General features: G+C 41.2%; 1 protein-coding gene and 1 long non-coding RNA gene across 2 annotated transcripts; one reads left to right on the top strand and one right to left on the bottom strand.

Moving 5' to 3' along the window:
- Window positions 1-4,770: 4,770 nt before the first annotated feature.
- On the top strand, window positions 4,771-5,464 carry LOC119773495. Its single transcript, XR_005279421.1, has 3 exons — window positions 4,771-5,045; window positions 5,248-5,310; window positions 5,407-5,464. It is a non-coding gene; the product is annotated as an uncharacterized LOC119773495 (long non-coding RNA).
- Window positions 5,465-22,278: 16,814 nt separating this feature from the next.
- Window positions 22,279-24,138, bottom strand: LOC119773493 (complement C1q-like protein 2). Its single transcript, XM_038270465.1, has 4 exons — window positions 23,820-24,138; window positions 23,613-23,675; window positions 23,263-23,391; window positions 22,279-22,966 (listed from the first exon to the last, which is right to left on the bottom strand). Exons 1-4 carry the CDS (start codon window positions 24,094-24,096, stop codon window positions 22,686-22,688), a joined length of 750 nt encoding a protein of 249 aa, XP_038126393.1. The 5' UTR covers window positions 24,097-24,138; the 3' UTR covers window positions 22,279-22,685.
- Between the last annotated feature and the right edge of the window lie 2,052 nt (window positions 24,139-26,190).

Below are 26,190 nucleotides of genomic sequence, written 5' to 3'. Positions count from 1 at the left end.
ATCAAGAGTCACACTAGGTTTTAATTACTCATAGAAAAAAAAAAGTAGTTGAGGAAAATAATTTAGAGACACAATATATGAGCATTCATGAGCCCTTTGGGTGAAAATAAATATACAGGTGCTGGTCATAAAATTAGAATATCATGAAAAAGTAGATTGATTTCAGTAATTCCATTTAAAAAGTGAAACTTGTATATTATATTCATACATTACATACAAACTCATATATTTCAGATGTTTATTTTGTTTAATTTTGATGATTACAAATGACAACAAATGAAAATCTCAAATTCATCATATCAGAAAATTAGAATATTGTGAAAAGGTTCAAAATTGATGGCCCCTGGTGCCACACTCTAATCAGCTAATTAACTCAAACCACCTGCAAAAGCCTTTAAATGGTCTTTCAGTCTAGTTCTATAGGCTACACAATCATGGGGAAGACTGCTGACTTGACAGTTGTCCAAAAGACGACCATCGACACCTTGCACAAGGAGGGCAAGACACAAAAGGTCATCGCTAAAGAGGCTGGCTGTTCACAGAGCTCAGTGTCCAAGCACATTAATAGAGAGGCGAAGGGAAGGAAAAGATGTGGTCGAAAAAAGTGTACAAGCAAGAGAGATAACTGCACCCTGGAGAGGATTGTGAAACAAAACCCATTCAAAAATGTGGGGGAGATTCACAAAGAGTGGACTGCAGCTGGAGTGAGTGCTTCAAGAACCACCACACACAGACGTATGAAAGACATGGGTTTCTGCTGTCGCATTCCTTGTGTCAAGCCACTCTTGAACCACAGACAGCGTCAGAAGCGTCTTGCCTGGGCTAAAGAGAAACAGGACTGGACTGCTGGTGAGTGGTCCAAAGTCATGTTCTCTGATGAAAGTAAATTTTGCATTTCCTTTGGAAATCAAGGTCCCAGAGTCTGGAGGAAAAGAAGAGAGGCACTTCATCCACGTTGCTTGAAGTCCAGTGTAAAGTTTCCACAGTCAGTGATGGTTTGGGGTGCCATGTCATCTGCTGGTGTTGGTCCATTGTGTTTTCTGAGGTCCAGGGTCAACGCAGCCACATACCAGGAAGTTTTAGAGCACTTCATGCTTCCTGCAGCTGACCAACTTTTTGGAGATGCAGATTTCATTTTCCAACAGGACTTGGCACCTGCACACAGTGCCAAAGCTACCAGTACCTGGTTGAAGGACCATGGTATCCCTGTTCTTAATTGGCCAGCAAACTCTCCTGACCTTAACCCCATAGAAAATCTATGGGGTATTGTGAAGAAGAAGATGCAATACACCAGACCCAACAATTCAGAAGAGCTAAAAGCCACTATTAGAGCAACCTGGGCTATCATAACACCTGAGCAGTGCCACAGACTGATCGACTCCATGCCACGCCGCATTGCTGCAGTAATACAGGCCAAAGGAGGCCCAACTAAATACTGAGTGCTGTACATGCTCATACTTTTCATGTTCATACTTTTCAGTTGGCCAACATTTCTATAAATCCTTTGTTTTTATTGGTCTTCAGTAATATTCTAATTTTCTGATATGATGAATTTGAGATTTTCATTTGTTGTCATTTGTAATCATCAAAATTAAACAAAATAAACATCTGAAATATATGAGTTTGTATGTAATGTATGAATATAATATACAAGTTTCACTTTTTAAATGGAATTACTGAAATCAATCTACTTTTTCATGATATTCTAATTTTATGACCAGCACCTGTACATACTCCAATTTACCTCTCTGGTTAGGGGTTGTCACACTTAACTATTTTTTTATATGATGCCATCCAGTCCTATTGATGGTGAAACGATGATCCCAGTCTTTTAGAGATTTCTGGAGCAGCTACAGCTCAGCCATGTAGAGCTGTCTCAATCACAGCTGATGTTTAAAGGTCCTAAGTTGAAATAAAACCGTCTTAATAAACTACTACTTTCTGGTACACTTGTGGACAGTGTTGGGAAAGTTCTCTTTCTACGTGAACTAGTTCAAAGTTCAGTTCACACATTTTAAAATGAACTAGTTCAGTTCATAGTTCATAATTCAAAATTTTGAACTAAGTTGACAGTTCCAAAAAATGAACTAGTTCATAGTTCTTTTTTTTTTTTTTTTTTTTCATATATTGCTCAATTATACGGAGCCCCTCGGATGACATGGTCAAAAAAAAAATCGAGCGCGCCTTCTCTACGCTCTAAGGCGCGCTTGATTTGCTTACCCAGTTGTCCAGGAATTATATTTTTATTAATAAGTATTTCGTGCGCACGTTAAACTTATTGCGTGGCCACAGAGTAGTATTTCGTGCGCACGAAATACTACTTCGTGGCCACAATTAAAAATTTTTTTTGACCATGTCATCAGAGGGGCTCCGTACAATTACACCATAGCCTACTGTAGAACCACAGACAGCAATTATTTTATCAGTTGTAACACTGAAACTGTGCGTCAGATTTCATCTTCATATCCAGTTTTGAATCCTTATCCAACCAGGGTTTACATTAGCATTGAGGGGACAGATTTCCCCATTGTTGCTTTAATGCTTTGTTGCTGTCCATTCACTTCACACTTGTAGCAGCTGCAGCTTTCACCCCTACAGTATATTCTCAAAAACATCAGGAAAAATGTGCTGCTTGAATGGTCTTTTTTATGAGGAATTATTAAAAGAAAAACAGGAAAGTAGTCTTTAAGGTGCAAATGTTTTTTTTTTTTATTATTATTTTTTCATTTGAAATTCCATTTCAGTACATACTAAAAAGGAATGCTGGAATCCTGGAAAATTATACCAGGCAGGTTTAACTAACAAGTTACATGAATAGTTAAACCCTCAAGAACATTTTACTAATACAAACTGAGGGACCAGGCTGAGGTAGGAATTTAAGGTTACTGAAGTGCTGATTTTTTTACTGAAAGCCGGCGGGCAAAGTTTGCAGAGAAATGTAAGATTGTTGCCATCATCCTCACCGACCACCTGGTCATAAAACTGTTTCAAGTGATCATACTGCTGCTTTTTCGCATCCACGGTCGTCTCCATGCTGCTGTGGCTTCCACGCTGCATTTTGTTTTGATGACGCACGCGGCTGTAGGCTACGACACTGGTAGCTGGTGTTGCCAGATTGGGTGTTTTTCCCGCTACATATTAAGGCCTGTTTACGGTGTGATTTAGCCGGGGTTTCGCCTGGAGGGCTCTATAGAAATCTGGCAACCTATTGAATGGAGTTGAACTGAGAGAGCGTGCCGTTCACAGACACCAGAATGAACAAGTTCACAATAACGTTCATCAGGCAGTAATGCCGTACGTTCAGTTCATGTTCGCCCAAAATACGAACGAGTTCATGAACTTTCGTTGAATGAACGCGTTCAGGCACAACACTGCTTGTGGATACTAAACAAATAATGATAAGCACATAGTACATACAATACCATAGTTTATGCAAAGGAGCCGGGTTCTGCTCCTTACATGTAATTTAAAAGACACTACAAAAGAAGCTAGTTTGCTAGCACAGGTAAAGAAGATCTGCCATCTTGTGGCTAGACTCTGCATCCGCGTTTTATGTTTTCCACTGGTAATGACAAAGTCTGGCTTCCCAAAATTTGTGTAAAATGGGTTTTAAAGGCTAATGAAAACCTGAAATTCCATTGCACCTGAATCGCAATCATTTTTTTTTTTAAAAGAGGTCCAATGGTGAAACCACTTTGGGTAAAATTCTTCACTGATGAGAGCTAGGGCACATGCATTTAAGCCCAATGCAGAAATAAGTGACCAAATTATTGTAATTTAATTGGCTAAAAGCCGCTTGACTCTATCTAGGGCCAATTGGTTTGGCCTGACTCATCAAAAGCTACGTTCACACTGCAGGCCTTAACGCTCAATTCAATTCCAATGTGTTTGTGAAATCCAATTCCTACCAACTACCAGTTTTAGTCCGTGAGGCAGACACCCTGTCTACTTTTAAGGGTAGGCCTAAAACTTTCCTTTTTGATAAAGCTTATAGTTAGAGCGACACAGGTTATCCTGATCTATCTCTATAGTTATGCTGCTATAGGCTTAGACTTCTGAAGGACATAGGGACCCCTATTTCATCATTTTGCTTCATTCTATCTCTATTCTTCCACCCTGCAGAATGTTAGTTTAATCTCTAACATTATGATCTCTCTGCCTTTTCTCATAGTAGCTTCGCCCCATCTGTTCCTGTAGTCAGCCTCGGCAGATGGCCGCTCACACTGATCCTGGTTCTGCTGTAGGTTTCTTCCTGTTAAAAGGGAATTTTTCCTCTCCACTGTCGCTACAAGCATGCTTAGTGTGAGGGATTGCCTTCCAGTCAATGAGTCGATGAAATCAACCGCACTTTTGTCTTCCCAGACTTCACCAGCTGTGCTCCCATAGGACTCCATCTCTGTGCACAGTTGGCTTCATCTCAGCCCTTTGGCTTTGATTTACAATTTAAAGCCGGTCTGAATCTCTGTGATATGTGGAGCCTGCCTTTTCAGGGATATTATATCGCTATAAATATAAAATCATAATTTTTTATCATTATCAATAATTTCATATTTGTTATTTGTTACATCTATAGCTCAGCTACCTGTGCAGTAACCCTATAATCTCTGGGGAAGGCTGTGTAACCTTTTAATCTAAGCTTGACCAACACTATCAAAAATAAATAAAAGACCAATAGCACCTGCTTTATTCTCATTAACTTGTTTGAGGACATGCCTTCTATGTGTATAAATAGAGAAGCTGCACAAGCTCTCAAATATTGCAACACACCAACTAGAGGAGACATTTCACTATGAGAAGCTCTGCAATAGTTCGAACATTGCTGCTCTGCCAGTGGTTGAGTTGGGTTCAGAGTGAGCATGAAGGAACTAAAATGAGTGGCAGAGCCCCATTTGTAGAGGAACACCTCCAATTGGAGCCTAATAATTTTAAAACAAGCAACGTTGAAGTCAACAGACAGACCGATATTTGGGCTGAGTTAAAGGAGCTGAAAGACCTGACCATTGAGATGAAGGCTGAAATAGAGACACTGAAGCAGGAGAATTTAGGTAACGTACAGATTGACGTAAATACAGCTAACGTCACACAAATTGTTTGTTTGTTTTTCTTGTTGTTTTTTTGGGTGGGGTGCAGGTCAGTTTTTGGTCTGGCAAAAAAAAAATGAAGCATTTTTTTTTACATCAAAATTCTGCTTTTCTTTCATTTTAAGTCACTGTTTATATTCTAATAAAAGTCAGTATGTTCTTATAGCTTTAAAGACCAGATTACATCTCAGCGAATCGCAGGTAGAGGCGCTCAAACAAACAAGTGCAAGTAAGATAGTAGCATTTTTTTAATACAGTGATCTAAACTTGATGAGTTACTGTATTAGTAACGTTCTGTTTGGAAAAAAATCTAATCCGTTTGCAGATTTGGAAAACAAAATCAGCCAAAGTGAGATGGAGGATCACAAAACTAAGAGCATGGGTAAGTAAAAAAAAAAAAAAGCACACATTTACATCTAGGAATATATCTAATACAGTTTAACACAAGGCATGTACACATTCTTAACATGAACAAACCTTTTCAGTTTCCTCGACCTATAAACTGGTAGATGGTGTATTAGTTAGTAAAGTTCCCATCTTCTCAAGTGATGAATTTTAACTCTGTTGTGCCTTTTTGACTTAAGCCCTCTTTCTGCGTGTTCAGGTGAACTAAAATTGGCATTGTCAGCTGCATTTTCAAACACTGGAGCTTTTGGACCCTTTGACACTGAAGTCACTCTGAAGTTCAGTTAAATCTTCAGTAACATTGGCACAGCCTACAACCCATCTACCGGTACCAACCTTTTCACTCAGTATAATTAAGAGAAAGCAGCAATGGATGCAGATATACAGCGTTTCTTCATCCTGTTGTTTATCTTGTTGCAGGCATCTTCACAGCCCCGGTCAGAGGAACCTACTACTTCAGACTAACTGTACTTGAGCTCAGAGCCAATCATACTGTAGTGAATTCAAAACCTTGGACCCAATATTCAAAAACAGACAGATCTGGATGGTTCAAAACTAGACTTTATTTAACTCCAAGCATGGCTGCTCGTCAGCTGGGGCGGATAAACCGGGTCCTGTTTCTGAGTGGAGCTGAAGCCAGCCGAGGCCGAGGGGCAACAGAGTCCTGAAGGGAATGTCCAAAGCCGAAGTCGAAGCAGAACCAAGTTCACAGACCAGAGGATCAGAAAGCCGATGAGGTACAGAAGGGGAATCCAAGCCAATGTCAGAAAAACAGTCCAAGTTTGGTGAGCCAGGTGAATTCAGGAATCAGTCCAGAACAGAGCAGATTAAAGAGCAGACTAGGGCAAAGCAAAACTCAGGATCCACAGGACAGAAACAGGTCACAATTTAGATAATCAAAAAAGCAAACAGAGGGCTAGAGTTACTCACACAAAACAGCTTGAATATTCTGGCACTGGTAGCTGGAAAACACACAGCATATATAGGAGCTGAAAACAGGTGGATCAGATAAGCAGTAATGAGAAAAACAGACAGAGTTACACAGGTGAGTGGAATGAGCAATCAGGCCAGCCACCAGTGCCAGGATCATGACAGAACCCCCCCCCCTCAAGGGCGGATTCCAGACGCCCCAATGGGCTGATCTGGGTGATCCCTGTGGAAAGCCCTAATGAGGTCCTTATCCAAGATGAACCGGGCCGGGACCCAGGACCTCTCCTCAGGTCCATAACCCTCCCAGTCTACTAAAAACTGGAGCCCCCGGCCTCTCCGCCTAGACCTGAGAAGACGGCGGACCGTGTAGACCGGGTCTGCATCAATGAACCGGGCAGGTGGAGGTGACCCAGGTGTGGGCACAAAACCAGAGGACCTAACAGGTTTGACCCGGGATACATGGAAAGTGGGGTGAATCTTTAAGGTACGAGGGAGCTGGAGGCGGACGGCCACCGGGTTCACCACCTTAACAATAGGGAACGGCCCAATAAAGCGGGGAGCCAGCTTCTTGCTGTCGACCTTGAGAGGCAGGTCCCTAGTTGAGAGCCAAACTCTCTGACCCACCCTGTAAGTGGGTGCCGGCACCCTCTGGCGGTTGGCAGCCCTAGCTTGACCAACCAGGGCCTGAGAAATTGCTCTCCGGGCCCTTCTCCAAGCCCGTTGGCACCTAAGGGCAGAAAGGTGTGCAGAAGGGACCTTAGACTCCTTCTCCTGTATGGTGAACACCGGTGGCTGAAAACCAAAAACAACATAGAACGGAGAGAGTCCAGTGGTGCTAGAGGGAGCAGAGTTTATGGCATGCTCTACCCAAGGGAGTTGGCTGGCCCACTTAGTGGGATCAGCCTCACAGAGAATGCAGATCTTTGTCTCGATCTCCTGGTTGGCCCTCTCTGTCTGGCCATCTGTTTGGGGGTGAAAACCGGATGAGAGACTGACAGAGACCCCCAACAATGAACAGAACTCCTTCCAGAACCGAGAGACAAACTGGGGACCCCTGTCAGAAACAATGTCAGTGGGGAGACCATGGAGCCGAAAAACCTCACGGGTGAGGACCTCCCCCATTTCCTTAGCTGAGGGGAGTTTGGGCAGAGGGACCAAATGCAACATCTTAGAGAACCTGTCAATGATTGTAAGGATGACAGTATTACCCTCAGAACAAGGTAACCCAGTAACAAAGTCCATGGCAATGTGCGACCAAGGACGGGAAGGGATGGGGAGTGGCCGGAGGAGACCAGAAGGTGGTCTTTTGGATGCTTTGGATTGGTTACACTGTAAGCAGGCTGCCACGAACTCCCGCACGTCAGCAGACAGAGAAGGCCACCAAAACTGAGAACGAACAATGTAAATAGTCTTGCTTATACCAGGATGACAGAACAGATGAGAACAATGACAAAACTCAAGGACCTTCCCTCTAAGAGCATTAGGAACAAACAAACGATCAGACGGACAACCACTGGGAGGAGTTTGGTCAAGAAGGGCCTGTCTAACCTCCTCCTCTATGTTAACCATAGTTACAGCACACCTCACAGATTCAGGCAAGACATACTCCTCAGCACCACTGAGAATCTCCTCCTCCGCCTCAAACACCCTGGACAAAGCATCGGGTTTGGTATTCTTGGACCCGGGTCTGTAAGACAAAGAGAAGTTGAATCTCCCAAAAAACAGTGCCCACCTAGCCTGTCTGGGATTAAGTCTCTTGGCTGACTTGAGGTACTCCAGATTCTTGTGGTCTGTCCAGACCAGGAACGGAATACCTGAACCCTCCAGCCAGTGTCTCCATTCCTCCAAAGCCAGTTTGACTGCCAGCAGCTCTCTATCCCCGACATCATAGTTCTGCTCAGCTGCTGACAGTTTCTTGGAAAAGAAAGCACAAGGGTGGATTCTTCCATCCTCAGCCTCCTGACTGAGCACCGCCCCGACCCCGGTAACGGAAGCATCCACCTCGACAATAAACTGCCTCTTGGGGTCGGGGGACACCAGAACTGGGGCTGAGGTGAAAGCAGCCTTGAGCCTCTGAAAAGCTCGATCCGCCTGATCGGACCAGCAAAACCTGACCTTGGATGATGTGAGGGCATGAAGGGGCGCTGCCACCTGACTAAAGTTCCTAATGAACCGGCGGTAAAAATTGGCAAATCCCAAGAACCTCTGGAGCTGCCTCCTATCCTTAGGAACCGGCCAATCGGTGACGGCGCTCACCTTCAAGGGGTCCATGGAGATCTGGTCAGGGGAGACAACAAAGCCCAGAAAAGAGATAGTGCTCACGTGAAACTCACACTTCTCTGCCTTCACAAATAACTGGTTCTGGAGAAGGCGAAGCAACACTGACCTGACATGGAGCTTATGAGACTCCAAGTCCCGTGAGTAGATGAATATGTCATCTATGTAAACAAAGACAAAGTGACCAACCATGTCCCTAAGAACCTCGTTAACCAGGTTCTGAAAAACCGCCGGTGCATTGGTGAGGCCAAAAGGCATCACTAGATATTCATAGTGACCAGTCGGGGTGTTGAAAGCAGTCTTCCACTCATCACCCTCCCTGATGCGCACCAGGTGATATGCATTGCGGAGATCCAGCTTGGTAAAAACCTTAGCTCCCTGAATCTGATCAAATGCTGTGTTAATTAGGGGAATAGGATACCGATTCTTGACCGTAATGTCATTGAGACCCCTGTAATCAATGCAAGGTCTGAGGGATCCGTCCTTCTTGCCCACAAAAAAGAAGCCCGCCCCAGCAGGGGAAGAGGAAGGACGGATGATGCCAGCCCTAAGTGACTCGGAAATGTATTTCTCCATAGCTTGGGATTTAGGGGCCGACAAGGAATATAACCTACCCCTAGGTGGTGTGGAACCGGGCAGTAGATCAATCCCACAGTCAAAAGGTCTATGGGGAGGTAAGGCTTTGGCCCTGCCCTTACTGAACACCTCTCTGAGGTCAAGGTATTCATCTGGGACCTTAGAAAGATCTGGAGAAAACTCTGGATCAACAGAATAACCCAACATCCTAGACTTAGCTGATAGTAAACAGGAACCTGAACAAGCAATGGACCAACCCAAAACCTCCACCCTTTGCCAGTCAATGTGCGGGTTGTGCTTAGTAAGCCAGGTAGAACCTAATATTACAGGAATCTGAGGTGAATCAATAATAAGAAAAACTAACTGTTCAACATGGTTCCCCCCCACCACCAGCTCTACAGGTTCAGTCCTAAGAGATGACTGGTTAAGCTGATGTCCATCTAAGGCTAGTACCTGATGAGAGTCCGGTGTCGGAAAAAGCTTGATGCCGAGCTTTCTGGCCAGGTCCCCATCCATGAACTCGGTATCTGCTCCAGAATCCAAAAAGGCTGACAAACTATGGCTATGTGAGCCAACAGAAAGAGTCACAGGAAGCAGAAAGTCTGGGGAGGCAGATAGCCTGGCTCAGCTCAATAAGATCCTCCCCGGAGCCTGATCCCTTACCGAGCAGAATTTCAGCCGATGTCCCTCTCCTCCGCAGTAGAGACAGAGCCGGAGCCTGTAGCGGCGATCCCTCTCCTCCTTGGTGAGGCACGAACGTCCCAGCTGTATGGGCTTAGGACCAGAAGAGAGTAGGGGTTCCGAAGTCCTCCCACGATCCTCTGAGACTGCATTGAAGGGAAGGCGGCACGTACTAGAGGACCACTCCCTTCGACGCTCCTGTAGGCGAAGGTCGATGCGGGAAGCCAACTCCTCCAGCTCCCTAAGAGAAAGAGGATAATCACGGGTGGAGAGCTCGTCCTTGATGCTCTCTCCGAGTCCCGTGATGAAGACGTCCATCAGAGCCTCCTCATTCCAAGCACTCTCAGCAGCCAGCAGATGGAAATCGATAATGTACTCAGACACTGACCGATTCCCCTGCTTTAGAGTCAACAGTCCCCTAGAAGCTTCTCTGCTGGGAAGAACAGGGCTAAAAACTCGAAGTAGTTCCTCAGAAAAAAACCCATACGAATCACACAGGGAGGAGTTATTCTGCCACACAGATGTTCCCCATATCTTCGCCCTACCCGCTAACAGCGAAATAACATAGGCCACCCTGGCTCGGTCAGAAGGAAACGCGTTAGGCTGCAGCTCAAAGCGGATCTCACACTGGGTTAAAAAAGCTCTGCAGTGCTCCGGATCGCCCCTATACAGTTCTGGGGCAGACAGACGTGGTTCATTATTGGCAGAAACAGAGGGAGGCAAAGAAACAGGCGCGGCTGTGTGGGAATGGTTTGAGGCAGTTAAAGTCCGATTGCGCAGGTGAGTGAGAATCTCAGTAACTCCGGATTCTAGCTGAGACATTTTCAGATCGACGGCCTCGCTCCAAGATCTGTCTGCTGATGGGTCCATAATTTGGCCAGAATATTCTGTAGTGAATTCAAAACCTTGGACCCAATATTCAAAAACAGACAGATCTGGATGGTTCAAAACTAGACTTTAATTAACTCCAAGCATGGCTGCTCGTCAGCTGGGGCGGATAAACCGGGTCCTGTTTCTGAGTGGAGCTGAAGCCAGCCGAGGCCGAGGGGCAACAGAGTCCTGAAGGGAATGTCCAAAGCCGAAGTCGAAGCAGAACCAAGTTCACAGACCAGAGGATCAGAAAGCCGATGAGGTACAGAAGGGGAATCCAAGCCAATGTCAGAAAGCCAGGTGAATTCAGGAATCAGTCCAGAACAGAGCAGATTAAAGAGCAGACTAGGGCAAAGCAAAACTCAGGATCCACAGGACAGAAACAGGTCACAATTTAGATAATCAAAAAAGCAAACAGAGGGCTAGAGTTACTCACACAAAACAGCTTGAATATTCTGGCACTGGTAGCTGGAAAACACACAGCATATATAGGAGCTGAAAACAGGTGGATCAGATAAGCAGTAATGAGAAAAACAGACAGAGTTACACAGGTGAGTGGAATGAGCAATCAGGCCAGCCACCAGTGCCAGGATCATGACACATACAGTCGGTGTTTATTTATATCATAATAGCGATCTCATTTTAGGCGCTTTTCAACACAGTGATGGCCTACATGAAAGTACATCTAATGCAGCTGTACTTCAACTTGAACAAGGGGATGAAGTTTTTATGAATCTTGGTACTGGTTTTTCTTTGTATAACGATGGAAATAATTACTGCACTTTTAGTGGATTTCTGCTTTTTTCAATGTGAGACTTACCAGAACTACCCATGGACATTCAATGAGATGTGCAGTCAGCTGGCCTGCACAACAAGGCAAGCAAACCCAACAATTACTAGGGCCCCAAGGTGGCCTTTGACCCTGTAGTACGTCTTAGTAAAACTAAGAGCCTTCTGGTGATACCTAAAACCTTCCTGTCAGTGCTTAGAGAGAGCCCTCCGCTTTCCCTTTCAAGTGTCTTTTGGTTCTCAAGTGAAAAAACCTAAATTGTCACTCCTCTCCCCAAAAGAAAACTTATTTTTTCATCTATGTACGTATATATGTAATATGTACGCTATGTAGGTAGGTTCTTTAGTATTATACAAATTTTTAGTGCATTAAAAATGGTTAACCTATTAACTTTTCATTTAGTTTGTTTTTTTCACTTAATAGATTACATTTATTTATTTTATTTTTATCAGATTTATTAGAAGAGGGCTTTGTTTGAGCTAATTTTCCAGTATTTGATTTCTCATAATCTTTAAATCTATTAATATTCTGCTGTCTTGAATTAAATCAAATCTTAAATTAAATTGTCTTCAATTTTATTTTTGAAATTTATTTTAAGCTGTGCCTACAAAAGATTTATCTCAGCGTCTCAAAAAAGAAATGGTTTGCTTTGATCCTCCCGCTGACCTCCAGGGACATCGATGCCAGAAGTCCTCACTTCCTTAAACTTCGAAACGAGGTATTGAGGCTGGAAGACTGCTTCCTCCAGGTGGTACCTGACCCTTCTGACAATCCCTGTCCTTGTAAAAATCCGTCATTGGAGAATCCTGCCTTAACAGCTCCAAATTGTAGTGGGAAAAATGTATTTAACTGTTCACCCCGGTTTAATAAACGGAAACTGATGGATTTCACTCAGTCGGCACTTTATATTTACATCTTTGCAAAGAGAGAATCAGTTCATCATACAGCCATTTTCTGTATGGGCAGAGTGTGTTCCCCTTACTTACAATAAATGGAAAGTGGTCAAACAATGTCTGACCTGGAAATAAACTGCTTCTATTGACTAACAGTGTGAGCACCAATGTTCCCTCAAATCTATTTATTTATCAGAAAATAAAATACGACATGAACCGTAAATCAATTAGAACAATAAATTTTTTTCTGTATCATTTTGAATCTGTGAAAAGGGAATCCATCCACCCATCCATCCATCCATGTTCTTCCGCTGTACCCGGGGCCGGGTCGCGGAGGCAGCAGTCAAAGCAGAGATGCCCAGACTTCCCGATCCACACACACTTCCTCCAGGTGCTCTGGGGGGACCCTGAAATGACACCAGGCCAGCTTAGAGACATAGTCCCTCCAGCTGTCCTAAGGCCTTCCACGGGCCTCCTCCCAAAAGGACATGCCTTGAACACCTCCCGAGGGAGACGACCAGGAGGCATCTGGAATAGATGCCTGAGCCACCTCAGCTGGCTCCTTTCGATGTGGAGGAGCAACGACTCTAATCCAAGCTCCTCCCAGGCAACTGAGCTCCTCACCCAAACTCGAAGGGTGCCCCCATGCACTCTGCGAAGGAAACTCATTTAGGCCACTTGTATTCGCGATCTTGTCCTTTCGGTCATTACCCAGATCTCATGACCGCCTTCATTCATCATTATTTCATTTGAAGGCTTGGAGCATCTGAACTTGCTGGACGTGCGTTGATTAAACAGATATCACTGTTTCACCATTTTATTGTCATTACACTGTCACAAGTATAAACGAAATAAACCCCAATATGAACCCTCTGCATTTAACCACTCCAGAAAATCATCATGTTAAGACTGGACTCACTTGATGAGATGACTAGAGTCTGGTGTGCTACTGTTTGGTTGGGAAGAAAACCTGCAGCCACATGGCCTATCTGGAACCAGATTGCCACCCCTGCCCTATAGGTTCTCCACCTGGATTGCCTACAGGGAGCAGTTTCATTTTTTACAGATATAGCAGCTGGTTGGATGGTTTTGTTGTCTTTCTTTTTTTTCCCTTTTCATTTTTTTTCTCTTACTATCTAAAGGATCTCTCTCCTTTCCACTGTTTTACTTCCTTTGTCAGGTTCGGCGTTTTTGGAGACATGTAAATTTGGTAACAAATTGAATAAATAAAGCCGTTTTGGATAATAAGAGGGGCTTCTCACCAACAAAGCCTCTCTAGGCACAGCAAATTTGTTCAGCATAGCACAGTACTCAGATTTCAGTTCTGCTGCCATAATAGTGAACAGGAAAAGGTACAAAAAAAAAACACAGGAGGTGCGCTGTTACTAGGAATCCCATTTAACAGCAGCCTCTGGTCCGGTTGCCTCTTGGCAGCTTGCCGTCGCTGCAGGAAGGCGTTTTTCCTTTACGTAATCCAAACTGTGGGCACCAGGTTAATTTAGGTGTTAATTAACTTTTTTAGAGGAGTGATTATAGTGATCTCTTGGTCTTCCCTTCCTGGGGCAGTCCTCATGTTAGCCATTTTCTTTGTGGTTTGATGGTTTTTGCGACTTCACTTCGGGATACTTTCAAAGTTTTAACAATTTTTCGAACTGACTGACCTTAATTTTTTAAAGTAATGATGGCCACTCATTTTTCTATACTTAGCTGCTTTTTTCTTGCCATAATACAAATTCTAACAGTCTATTCAGCAGGACTATCAGCTGTGTATCCACCTTACTTCTGGTCAACACAACTGATGGTCCCAACCACATTTTATGGAAAGAAATCCCACTTATTAAATCTGACAGGGGACACCTGTGAAGTGAAAACCATTTCAGGGCACTACCTCTTGAAGCTCATCAAGCAGTAATCAAATATGTACATTCACATGTATTAATTCATAGTTTTGATGCCTTTAGTGTAAATCTACAGTTTTCATAGTCATGAAAATAAACAAAACTGTGAATGAGAAGGTGTGACCAAACTTTGGTCTGTACTATATATATATACAGGTATATATATATATATATATATATATATATATATATATATATATATATATATATATATATATATATATATATATATATATATATATATATATATATATATATATATTGTGTGTCCTTGTGACGAGGATCTTAATAAAGAATGATCAGCATGATTTCACAGATAATTAAACATTTATAGGAAGAGGATTCTACAACTCAGTTGACATGATATATTTCTTTTTATTTTGGTTTGTAAAATATGAGCGACATGCTGATCATTTTTTTTTTGTTTATTTTTGCAGTACATTAAGAACTACTGAAATTATTTTCAGATTACACATACGTAGATTAATTAACTCTGTGGGGGGAACTACTAATAATGACCATTTATTTGGATGATAACATTCAAAGCAGCTTCAAACAGCTCCTTGGTATTTCCTGTGTAATGTAAGACAGAATCAAACTGAGTAGAATCTCCATGAGATAATTAACAGGTCTTGCCTGTTAGACCAGGGGTAATAAAACTAAAAATCAGCAGGGTCCAAATAAAGAAAATCAACAACCAGTAAAGGCCCGGAGACATTTTTCATTATAATCTGTTACTTTAAACAGAATTTAACACTGATTTTTAAAAAAAGGAGTTCATGCATCCATGACTTTAAATAAAAAATAAAAAAAAAAATATATATATATATATATATATATATATATATATATATATATATATATATATATATATATATATATATATATATATATATATATATATAACTATTTTCTCACCCCTCGTGGGGTGGTATGTGTCATCCTCAAGCTCGGGTCCTCTACCAGAGGCCTGATAGTTTGAGGGTTCTGTGCAGTATCTTAGCTGTTCCTAGGACTGCGCTCTTCTGGACAGAGACCTCTGATGTTTTACCTGGAATCTGTTGTAGCCACTCTCCCAGTTTGGGGGTCACAGCCCCCAGTGCTCCAATTACCACTGGCACCACTGCTGATCCTACTTTCCACATCTTTTCTAGCTCCTCTTTCAGCCCTTGGTATTTCTCAAGCTTCTCATGTTCTTTCTTCTTGATGGGATTGCCACATCTATCACTGCTGCCTTCTTCTGCTGTTTGTCGATCAACACGATGTCTGGTTGGTTAGCCATCACCTGTTTGTCAGTCTGGATCTTGAAGTCCCATAGGATCTTAGCTCGGTCATTCTCAACTACCTTAGGAGGTGTCTTCCAGTTTGACCTTGGGACTTCCAGCCCATACTCATGGCAGATGTTCCTGTACACTATGACAGCTACCTGGTTGTGGCGTTCCATGTATGCACTTCCTGCCTGCATTTTACACCCTGCTGTTATGTGCTGTATTGTTTCAGAGGCATCTTTGCACAGTCTGCATCAGGGGTCCTGCCTGGTGTGGTAGACCCCGGCCTCTATTGATCTTGTACTGAGTGCCTGTTCTTGTGCTGCCATGATTAGTGCCTCTGTGCTGTCCTTCAGTCCAGCCTTTTCCAGCCACTGGTAGGATTTTTTGATATCAGCCACTTCTTCTATTTACACACCGTGCAGCGGCTTGTCCCTCCATGATGGTTCTCCTTCATCTTTCTTGTCCTCACTTTCGGATTTCTCCTGCCTGAGGTATTTGCCAAGCCATTTGTCTTTGGGGTTCATCTTTCTGATGTACTCCTGGATCTTAGTTGTTTCATCCTGGACAGTGGTCTTGACCCTCACTAGCCCTCGGCCTCCCTCGCTACGCTCAGGGTGCTGGATTTGGGGTGAAATCCTCCATGCTTTGTGAGGAGCTTTCTCGTCTTGATGTCAGTAGCCTCTATCTCCTCCTTTGGCCAGTTAATTATACCAGCGGGGTATCTGATGACTGGCAGGGCATATGTGTTGATGGCTTTGATCTTGTTTTTCCAATTCAGCTGACTTTCAGTCAGCTGAAAAGTCAGCTGACTTCTCAGGACCTGCCTTATTCTTTGTAGATATTTGGCTGTGGCGGTCTTTCTTGCTGTCACCTCTTGGTTTCCGTTAGCCTGTGGCACCCAGAGATGGGAAGTAACGAAGTACAAATACTTTGTTACTGTACTCAAGTAGATTCTTCTGATATTTTTACTTTACTTTACTACTTATTTTTATGGCGACTTTTTACTTCTACTCCTTACATTTTTACACCAATATCTGTACTTTCTACTCCTTACATTTTAAAAAATTGGCTCGTTACTTTAGTTTTGAATCATTTCAATAAAGTTACCATTATTATTTTTCACGTCATCAGTACCAAATTCAATCTAATTGGATAGGAATCTACGTTGCATTTGACGCACCACTACAAGATGAATCGACAGATTCGGCGGTATTCATTCGCAGCAAATCATTGCAGCTTGGTGGCGGTGGCGTTAGCATAGTAGTATGGACGACGAGATGATTGAAAATTAACACAACAGAGATCTAGTCCTATTGGCAGACATCCATTTAAAATGTAGGCAACAAAAAAAAAAAGTGGTTTCTACTTTTACTTTTATACTTTAAGTAAATTTACAAGCCTGTACTTTGTTACTTTTACTTGAGTAAAGAAGTTTAATCAGTACTTCCACTTTTACCAGAGTATTTTTTAACACAAGTATCTGTACTTTTACTCAAGTACGGAAAGTGAGTACTTTTGCCATCTCTGGTGGCACCCCATGGTATTTGGACAATGGAATAAATAAATATATATATATATATATATATATATATATATATATATATATATATATATATATATATATATATATATATATATATATATATATATATATTGTTAGGAATCCAGTTTCTGTGGGTTGTTTGTGTGTTTTTTTCTCCTTCGTTGGTTCATCACTATTTGAGCGGTGGACTGTCACTACCTCGACTGAGTTTAGCTGAGTCTAATCTGAGCCTAAGTTTTTCTAAGTCTAACTTCGTTTTTGTCTTTGCTTTTTCGGCAGGAAGCCTTCCTGTGTAACCGGAGGTTGGGCCTTCTCCCCCTGAAGATTAACTGAGTTCACAATGAGCAGGGGAAAACACCCACACGAGCCGTTCAAGTCCCTTTCGGAAATCCAAGTGACAGTCCGCTCCATTGCTCCTCAAGGTCCAACGAATGTCTGCCTGTCCGCTCTCCAATGAGTTCCCTCTTCCTTGGATAAACCCACACGAACTGAATCAAGGAAAAACAAGAACCCCCTCAAACGTGAGTCCCGCTTCCACAGTACCATAGCCCCCGAACTGATCATGGTGATCTCCTCTCCAGACTTTCCAGTTCCGGTTCACCAGTTCTCTGAGTTCCTTATTGAACACCTGTACTCTCTTCTCAATAAACCTGTTAAACTGGTTCTCTTCACTAAAACATTTTGCTAACACTTCACAAAAGTTTTATGCATGGGTCTTTGGAACAGTACAGTTATTGGATAGATCACAACAAGAACAAACGGCTCCATGTTCTACGTAGCCAGGGCTAGTTGTATTGTGCAGACTGCAAGATTTATTATTGTAAGTTACAAAAGTACATTTCATAAACCATATAGAGTAAGATTAATTAATCGGTGTTTTAATTATATTTTTTCTCATTACTTCTGTATTTGTTGACTTAAAAGTCATGTTTGTATTTGCAATCTACTTTATGAAAATATTAGCTGCAAAACATCTACTAGAAGTGACTGTACATCTATGAATGGTCTTATTCTCTGTGATGTGTTATGCATGAGAAGAGTTTTGAACATCAGCAAAGGAATAACATTACAGGGATAAAATCCCGTTTTATTTTTTTATTATTTTCTATCATTATATTTATTTTATTTCTTATATATGTTGCTCAGCTTGCAGCGCAGTCGCCCTATAAACTTGCGAAGGACATTCAGCATTTTAATCTATGCTTCCCTGCTTTCTATCCTTGACTGATGTTATCAAGAATAAATATTAAAAGACCGAACGCACCTGTTTGATTCCCAAGTACTTTCTTGCCTTAAGTACTCTATGTACTCTATGAAGCTGAAAAGGCTCTCAAAGATTGCATTGCAGCAACAGGAGATATTTCACAATGAGAAATGCAGCAATTCTTCTGACATTGCTGCTCTGCCAGTGGTTGAGTTGGGCTCAGGGTGAGCATGAAGGAATAAAAAAAAGGCAGAGCACCATTAGTGGCGGAACACCTTCAGTTGGAGACTCAGGATGTCAAAACGAACAATGATGAAGACAGCAGGCAGACTGAGAATTGCCTTGATGTTTCGGCTGAGCTGAAGGAACTGAGAGACCTGACCATTGGAATGAAATTTCAAATAGAGAGCCTGCAAGCAGAAGAGTTTAGGTAATTCACAGACTGTTTGCCAGCATTTTTATAACAACACAAACTTATTTCAAGACAGCGCCCATATGCAGTATGAAAAAACTTAGGATGTTGACATTTTTACTTTAATATTTAATTTCTCTTGTACTTTGATTTACCATTTATGTTTTTTAAAAGAAAACTTGAAGTGTTGAAGTCCAGAAAAGACTTCAGCAAATCCCTACTGGAGGCTTGAACAAATGCATGCCAATCAGAGGATTATTCAATGCATTTGATGTATGGTAAGCTTGATGTGCTCTATTATTAACTTTCTGTTTGTAAAATACCAACTTTGTTTTCAGATTTAGAGAACGAACAGAACATCAGTAAGAGTAAAGTTGAGTGTTGGGATCTGGAGGTTTGTCCACTTTCTCCACCAGAGGGCAACGAGATATCCTGGAGCCTGAGCCGACCACACCACCTGTCTCCCATCTGCTCATCAGGAGATCTGTACTTAAGGAGGCGGAGGGCTTCACTCCAGTGCCAGAGTGTTTGCCAGTAATGGTTAGCAAGCCTGAGCCAACCTGCCTGTCCGTGATCTCTGACTTTTGTGAACCAAACCTGATCCCGTTTTCTCCTCTCTGCTTCCCAGGTTGATCCTGCCTGAATACCTGAAACTCTGGAGAGTTTCTCTACCGGTGATCTGTCTGCTCGTTCTCAGTAGAACTCTGGAGAGCAGCCTCAGTCAAGTAACTGCCTGCCCGCTGTCAGAAGATTACTGGAAGGAAACTCAATCTGTGATCTGCCTGCACTCTGTAAGCTCTGCCTCCGCCCTCAGCTTGCCGACAACCTCTGGACCCTCAAGGTCCCCCCCCTCTGCTGCTCTGCTCCACTCCTGAACAGGTACTGACCTGAACACTCTCAACCTGCAAAACACCCGGACCTCCACTAATCTCTCTGTCCTCCTCAGCAGTGAACCCACTCGTGATCAGTCAAGTCCCCTCCTGGATCTGATCAAATTTTGTACATTTATTGTAAATAAATCTTTGAACTTTTCTTCTGCCTCCGAGTGTTCTGCATGTGGGTTAGACACCTTAATCCGAACATGACATTGAGGATCTTAAGACTAAGAACAGTGGTGAGTTTAAAGAAGATGCATGTGGTAATAGCAGTGAAATGACATTCAAATCTATTAATTAAACACAAGTTGCTGAGCCAGCTTATCTGGATGTCCTTCTTCTTTCTTTGCCGACATGCAACATCGGTATCTGACCAAGGAGGGCTGGGGTGGTAAACATTACACCTATGGAGCCATCCCTGGCATCATATCTAGCCCCATCGCTCAACCATCGGGTGGGTGACTCTGTGTCCCTTCCATCAAAATATTGTAGCTTTTCAGTTGTTCAGCTTGAGAAAATTTACAAAGAGTAAGCAATGTATGCATTTGCCTTGAGCTCTATTACCATGCTTCAAACTTACCAGAGAATGTTCCTGGTGGAGCTTGGAGTGCAAACTTTTCCAGAAAACTAATTTCTACCAATCTTAAATAAGATAATAATCATAGACAACATTCTACTTGTATCCTGTGCAGCCCTCTTCCTGGGTAGAGGCATGGGTTCAAGGGTGGGTTCATTAGAAACACTAATGGCTAGAGGGAAATTTTAGAGAAACGAATTAACATAACCATAATGCTTTTGATCAGACAGAGGCCCTAATTGTTTGGGGAGATCATGCAAACTCTGACACAACAGACTTAGAACTGCTTTACCTTACAGCCAGGAGACTTTTTATTTCATTTGATGATGTGACCCTACAACCTTATGAAGAATTGTCGTCCTCAGAATCATCACATCATAAACATTCTGTTGGGATCTGGGGATGTACCACCTTTCTCCAGCAGAGTGCGCCATGGGTCTCCTGGGCTGGAGCCCTCCAGCACACTTGAAACGCATCTACTCATCAGGAGACCTTCCCTTCATAAGCAGCTGCCAGACCTTCCTTCAACGCCGCAGTGTTGACCTTAGTTTGGTTAGCAACCTGAGCCTCTGTTACCTGAAAGAATCTAAGTTATCTCTAAGTGAGAAAACTGGTTCTAACCTGCCTCTGTCTTTGCTCACAGGAAACCTGTCTCAAGTCTGAAGCTCTGGGTGAGCTTAACCTGCCTTCCAGCCCTGGTGAGCCAAACCCCAAGATTCCTATTTGGATTTCCCCTGCTGCTCTCTGTGAAGAGCTGGAAACTCTGATCAAGGTCTGCCATTCAAAGTCAGAAGCTAGACGCTGCAGCTGCTTGTGTACTCTGCTGAATCAACAGCCTCTGGACCCAACGGTTCCCTCTCTCACAAGAGAAGCCTGGACTCCGTCAAGGTAGAATCAGAATTATCTAAAAGGACTCATTAATCATCTGCCTGCCCAGCTAATCAAACTATCATCTCTGCAGACTTCAGTGAACCCAACCCGGACCTGTTCCAGATCCAGTTCATGTTTTTGTGTGTCAACATCTTAAATAAACTCTGTTAAACTTTTACCCAGCCTCCGTTGTGTTCTGCATGTGGGTTTGATATAAAACCAGTCATGACACATTCAGCCCAAATTTTACACTTATTTTGTTCTTTTTAGAAAGTACCTAAAGTTGTAGTTGTCATTATATAAAAATGAAATGGCTGTCATAACAATTTTGTATGACTATATTTCCAGAAGCTAATGTAATTTTTTATAGAAAACTGCATGTTTTTCCTTTTACTTTTTACTTGTTTATTTAGCCTAAAATACAACACTATAATAATCAGGGCTAAATCTTTACAGATTATATATAATATATATATATATATATATATATACTGTATATATAACTCGTATATTTCTAGCCAAAGAAAACAGATTTATGATAAAATTTTGAGTCAGGTAAAAACAGGGAATACTTTCTATATATGTTATATTTCTATATAACATGATATTCCAATGTTTTTGTGAAAGGATGGAAGAAATTGGCAGATTTTATTTTGTTATTTTTTTTTTTTTTTTGGCAGGTTTTTTTCATTAAGACATTTTTTTTTATAGTTTGTCCATGATTAAAGAGTGATTTTGTATTTCATAATTCAAGCTCAAAGTAACCATGGGTTTCTTTATCAATATTTCAATGTGCTGCAGTCATTTTGATGTAGGGGTTTTGTACGAAAACATGCTAAATTGATATGCCAAAGCCACCAGCAGACATGCATACAGTTTTTGTCTGTTTTATATGGATTCAGCTCAGATTTTATCTTGTCCAGTAACGAAAGTGTACCAGCTATTCATTAAAGTATTATAGATTTGGAACCACAAATGTTTTAAATAAAAACAATAAAAATCTTAGAGGTTTACATTTCTTCTATGCTATTCATTTAGTTAATCATTGTATAAAGTCAAAAGGTAATTGTTGTCCAGGATTAATGTTCGGGAGCAAGACACCAGGTAGCAGGATGGTGAGTTGATGATTTAATAAAATTATTTGTTTACAGAAGAACATAGTATAAACATTGAAAATGGAGCCAACAAAAAGAACCTGACAACAAACTGAGGGCTCTCTAAGTCTTCAGCTTGTTGTCAGTCTTCATTGTGTTACTTTAACCATAAAATGTTGGGGGGAAAAAATTTAAGCCATTTAGAATCTGTTTAAGAAGATTTGCAAGTTATGGTTGATGCATGAAGGCTACCCTGCATATAATACAGAAAGAAAAATATTTTCACATTATGTGGAAAGACTGAGAATTTTCAGCATTAGCAGCACTTGAGATCTATAGATTTTCATAGTCACATTAAAGTTAATGTCCCATGAATACTGGTGCTCCCAAAGTAAATGTTTTAAATTAAATGTAGCATGTTGTATCTTCTGAGTATTCTTACAAGGGGAAAAGCAGAAATCCAGTGAAGGTGCTGTAATTTCTATGGTCATCAAATACAGTGTAGGGTGACACCAGAACCATGTAAACCACATCATCTATGTTCAGCTGAAGTATCACTCCATTAGACATGTTTTCATAGTAGCTGCTGCTTCGGTCATAATTAATCATAATCAACTTGCTGTTATGATACAGTCGAACCCCCATCCAGTTAGCATTGTCGACCTCAAAGAAAGTAAATCTGAAATAGTATACTCCTCTTACTGGGGATGTGAAGATACCTAGAATTTAAAAAAAAGAAAAATAGATGAAAAGTTACCAGCAGTGTGTACTCTGGGAACAGCAGAAGATTTAATGTGGACATTGTTGCTCAATATGGCAAAAACAATGTAGTAGCAAGCAACAGATGGCCATATTTTAACTGTGAGTGAAAAATGCTGCAAGTATTGTAGCGCTTTTTTGCATGTGTAGACAACAGAAGGGAGGAATTTCTGCACTCCCTCTCAACCCCTCCATGCCAAAACTGCCACTTACAAAAAGAAAAAGAAAAAAAAGGGGGGGGGGGGGGCATTATCACCTGTGTTTGGGTTGTAGCCTTGACCAAAGTTACTGAAAACTTTACTGAACTTCAGAGTGACATCAGTGCTATAAGGACCGAGGCGTCCTGCGTTTGTAAGGCCGAGTGAGAACGCCACCTTTGGTCGATCTGTGAAAAAATGGAAACATTAGACAGGATACATCTGACATCTGAGGTTTGCAGCTCTGGGCAGAGAAGTTGCTTTTTTTATTTAGCTGGGAACAAATCATTTCAACCTATTTACAACAATCGTACATGTCTAATCAATATGCGTGATTTTTCACAAATTTAGCTTAATTCTCTGTTTATTGATTTGTAGGTTCTCATATTTGTTCCTTTGTCATCAGTACCTGCATTTTGCATCTTGATTTCCTTTATCTCCATCTCAGTTGAGCTTATTCTGACCTCAAGGGCTGCAGAGATATTAATCATAGAACATGAAAAACTAAATTATGATGATCTTTTGTACCTAAATCTTAATATTTTTTTATTTTTATTGCATTGTAATAAAAAGTCTGCATTTCAAACATGCGGAAAACTGCGTTAGCATCTTTTACCTGATTTTTCCTGCTCCACCTTCTCTATCTTGCTCAGGTAATGTACCAGGTCTGCCTTTAGTTGAATGGTCATGTCTCTGAGCTCCTTCAGCTCAGCCCAGATGTCCACAGAGATGCTGATCTCTCTGCTGCTCTCAACGTGGTTTGTTTTAACATCTTGAATCTCTAAGTGGGAGTCTTGGTCTAGAGCAATAGCATTCTCTATCACCATTTCAGCCTCACTGTGAGTCAAAGACAGACAAAGTAGAAAAATTTGAAAAACATCAGACCTCCTCATCCTGACACCTCTGCTTTGTAAGTAGTTTATAATGAAATCTTGAAAGATTGGCTCACGTTTGCTCTTTATACAGGCAGAAAGCAGGTCACTGTGTGAGTAATAAATAGGCGTGTCCTTCTATTTTATTGCTTTGTTTTTGTTGGTTCCTGTAAAGTAGGACAGAGAACAATATGAGAGAGTAAATTGCCCAGGACTAGTTCTGACCAATTTACAAAAAAAAAAAAAACACAACTAAAGCTCTTATAGACCAGGGGTTCTTCACAATCATCGTGATGTGATCTCTGAGGTACATGTTGGAGGACCACAGTATTTAATGAAATAGATAAACTTGAATGTACCACTGAAGAAATAAATGTACAACAAAAGCGACGGATGCAGTTTTTTAGAGGCTGATTATTATACCAATTATTTTGACATTGGTCTAACTGATCCTAGATATGCTGATTTTTGGGGGCTGAGTCTTCATGCAGATCTTTTTCTCTTTTCCCCCATTTACATGATAAAATGACTCAGGGATAACTGTCATGATGGGCTTTAAGGTTCTAACCCACATGCAGAGACACACTCAGAAAACCAAGGGTTAAAGTTAACTGGTTTATTTGTAGGTTGACAAAAACAGAGTGAGAGGTTATACAGCAAGGTAAACTCAGTTAAACCTCAGCAGACTGGTGAACCGGAACTTGAAACTCTGAAGGAGAGATCAAAATGATCAGTTCAAGGCTCGTAGGACATATGACTGAGACTTGTAATATGCAGGAATGGGACACACGTTTGGGGGGGCTCTTGTTTTACCTTAGGATCCAGTTAGTGGGGTTTTATCCAGAGATGAATGAACTCGTTGGAGGGCGGACAGGCAGACTAGTGTTGGGTCCAGAGGAGCAATGGAGCGGACTGTCACCGGGTTTTCCTGAAGCAGACTTGAACAGATCTGTTGGAGGTTTCCCTTTGCTCAATGTGACTCAAATAATTCCTTCCAGGGGGGGAAGAAGGTCCAGGCTTTTCCAGTGGATCAGGAAGGCATCCTACCGGAAAACAAAGACAAAATAAATATTCTGTGGAAATTAGATTTTTATTGATCAGGCTAAATTAAAAAAATACTTTTTTTATTTTCTGAAATAACCTAAAAGGAAAAAGTGAGAGATAGTTAGCTAAATAAATGTAAGGACAGGAAAATATCCTCTCAAGTATATATAGCTCAACCCTTTTTTGTTCTCCATAACTTACATACTTTAATATGTTATCTTTCAATGTTCAAGATTTCAAGTGAAGTAAAAAAATACAGATGCAACTTAGAGGAGAACTGAACAACTAAAGATTAACTGGGTCCAGATTTAATGATTGCCTTCAAAAATGTTCCCAGATCAAAAAAGCATAACTTTATCATTTATTCACTAATAGTCTTGACGAATAGTCAATAAATCAAACAATAATTTAAGTGACTTATGAAAATTAACATTTGTTCATTTAAACCTAAATGGAAAATCAACATGGTATAACATGTAGATGTTTACAATCTTCATTTAAACCAGTTAATGATTCTAATAATAATAATAGTTTCTAATAATTTCTAATAGTAATTTCTAATAGTAGTTTCTAATAGTTTCTAATAATAATGTTCTGAGTGGTACATATTCATTTATAATTTTGAAATTTCTAATTGCAGTACTTAAAATGTTTTTTTTTAATATACAGTATTTTTAATTAATTGGGCTTTATGAATTTAATGTTTCTAGGAGCCAAATTGATACCTGAATCATTTTTGTGTCAGGTAAAAAACAGGAAAACTCTTTTAAATATCTTGCTATTTGTGTGGAACTTCATACTCCATTGTTTTTTCTAAGAGTGACAGATTTTTAAAGTTTATTTCATTCAGGCATTTCTTGTAAAATGGTTCATAATTATGTACCGGTATTGATTTTATATTTCATCATTCAAGCTCAAAATAACATTTGGTTTCTTTATCAGTGTTTCAAAGTGCTGCTGTAATTTTGAACCAGAGGTTCTGCAGAAAAAAACTGTTACATTGAGGTAGGCCTCATCCACCTGAAGACATGTTTACAGTTTTTGTCTTTTTGCATGGATCGAGCTCAGGCT

This window comes from Cyprinodon tularosa, unplaced genomic scaffold (genome assembly GCF_016077235.1).
Source record: "Cyprinodon tularosa strain WSP-4 unplaced genomic scaffold, ASM1607723v1 ctg761, whole genome shotgun sequence".
Taxonomy (NCBI): Eukaryota; Metazoa; Chordata; class Actinopteri; order Cyprinodontiformes; family Cyprinodontidae; genus Cyprinodon; species Cyprinodon tularosa.
The sequence above is the reverse complement of the archived record's forward strand: the minus strand, read 5'-3'. Positions and strand labels throughout refer to the sequence as shown.

Bases quoted from the DNA above. Each gene is read 5' to 3' on its own strand.
- LOC119773493 (XM_038270465.1), bottom strand. From the start codon at position 24,096: ATGAGGAGGTCTGATGTTTTTCAAATTTTTCTACTTTGTCTGTCTTTG. The intron at 23,392-23,612 runs GTACTGATGACA...ATTTTTTCACAG, and splicing joins AATCAAGATGCAAAATGCAG to ATCGACCAAAGGTGGCGTTC. The intron at 22,967-23,262 runs GTGATAATGCCC...TTTAAATTCTAG, and splicing joins AGGCTACAACCCAAACACAG to GTATCTTCACATCCCCAGTA.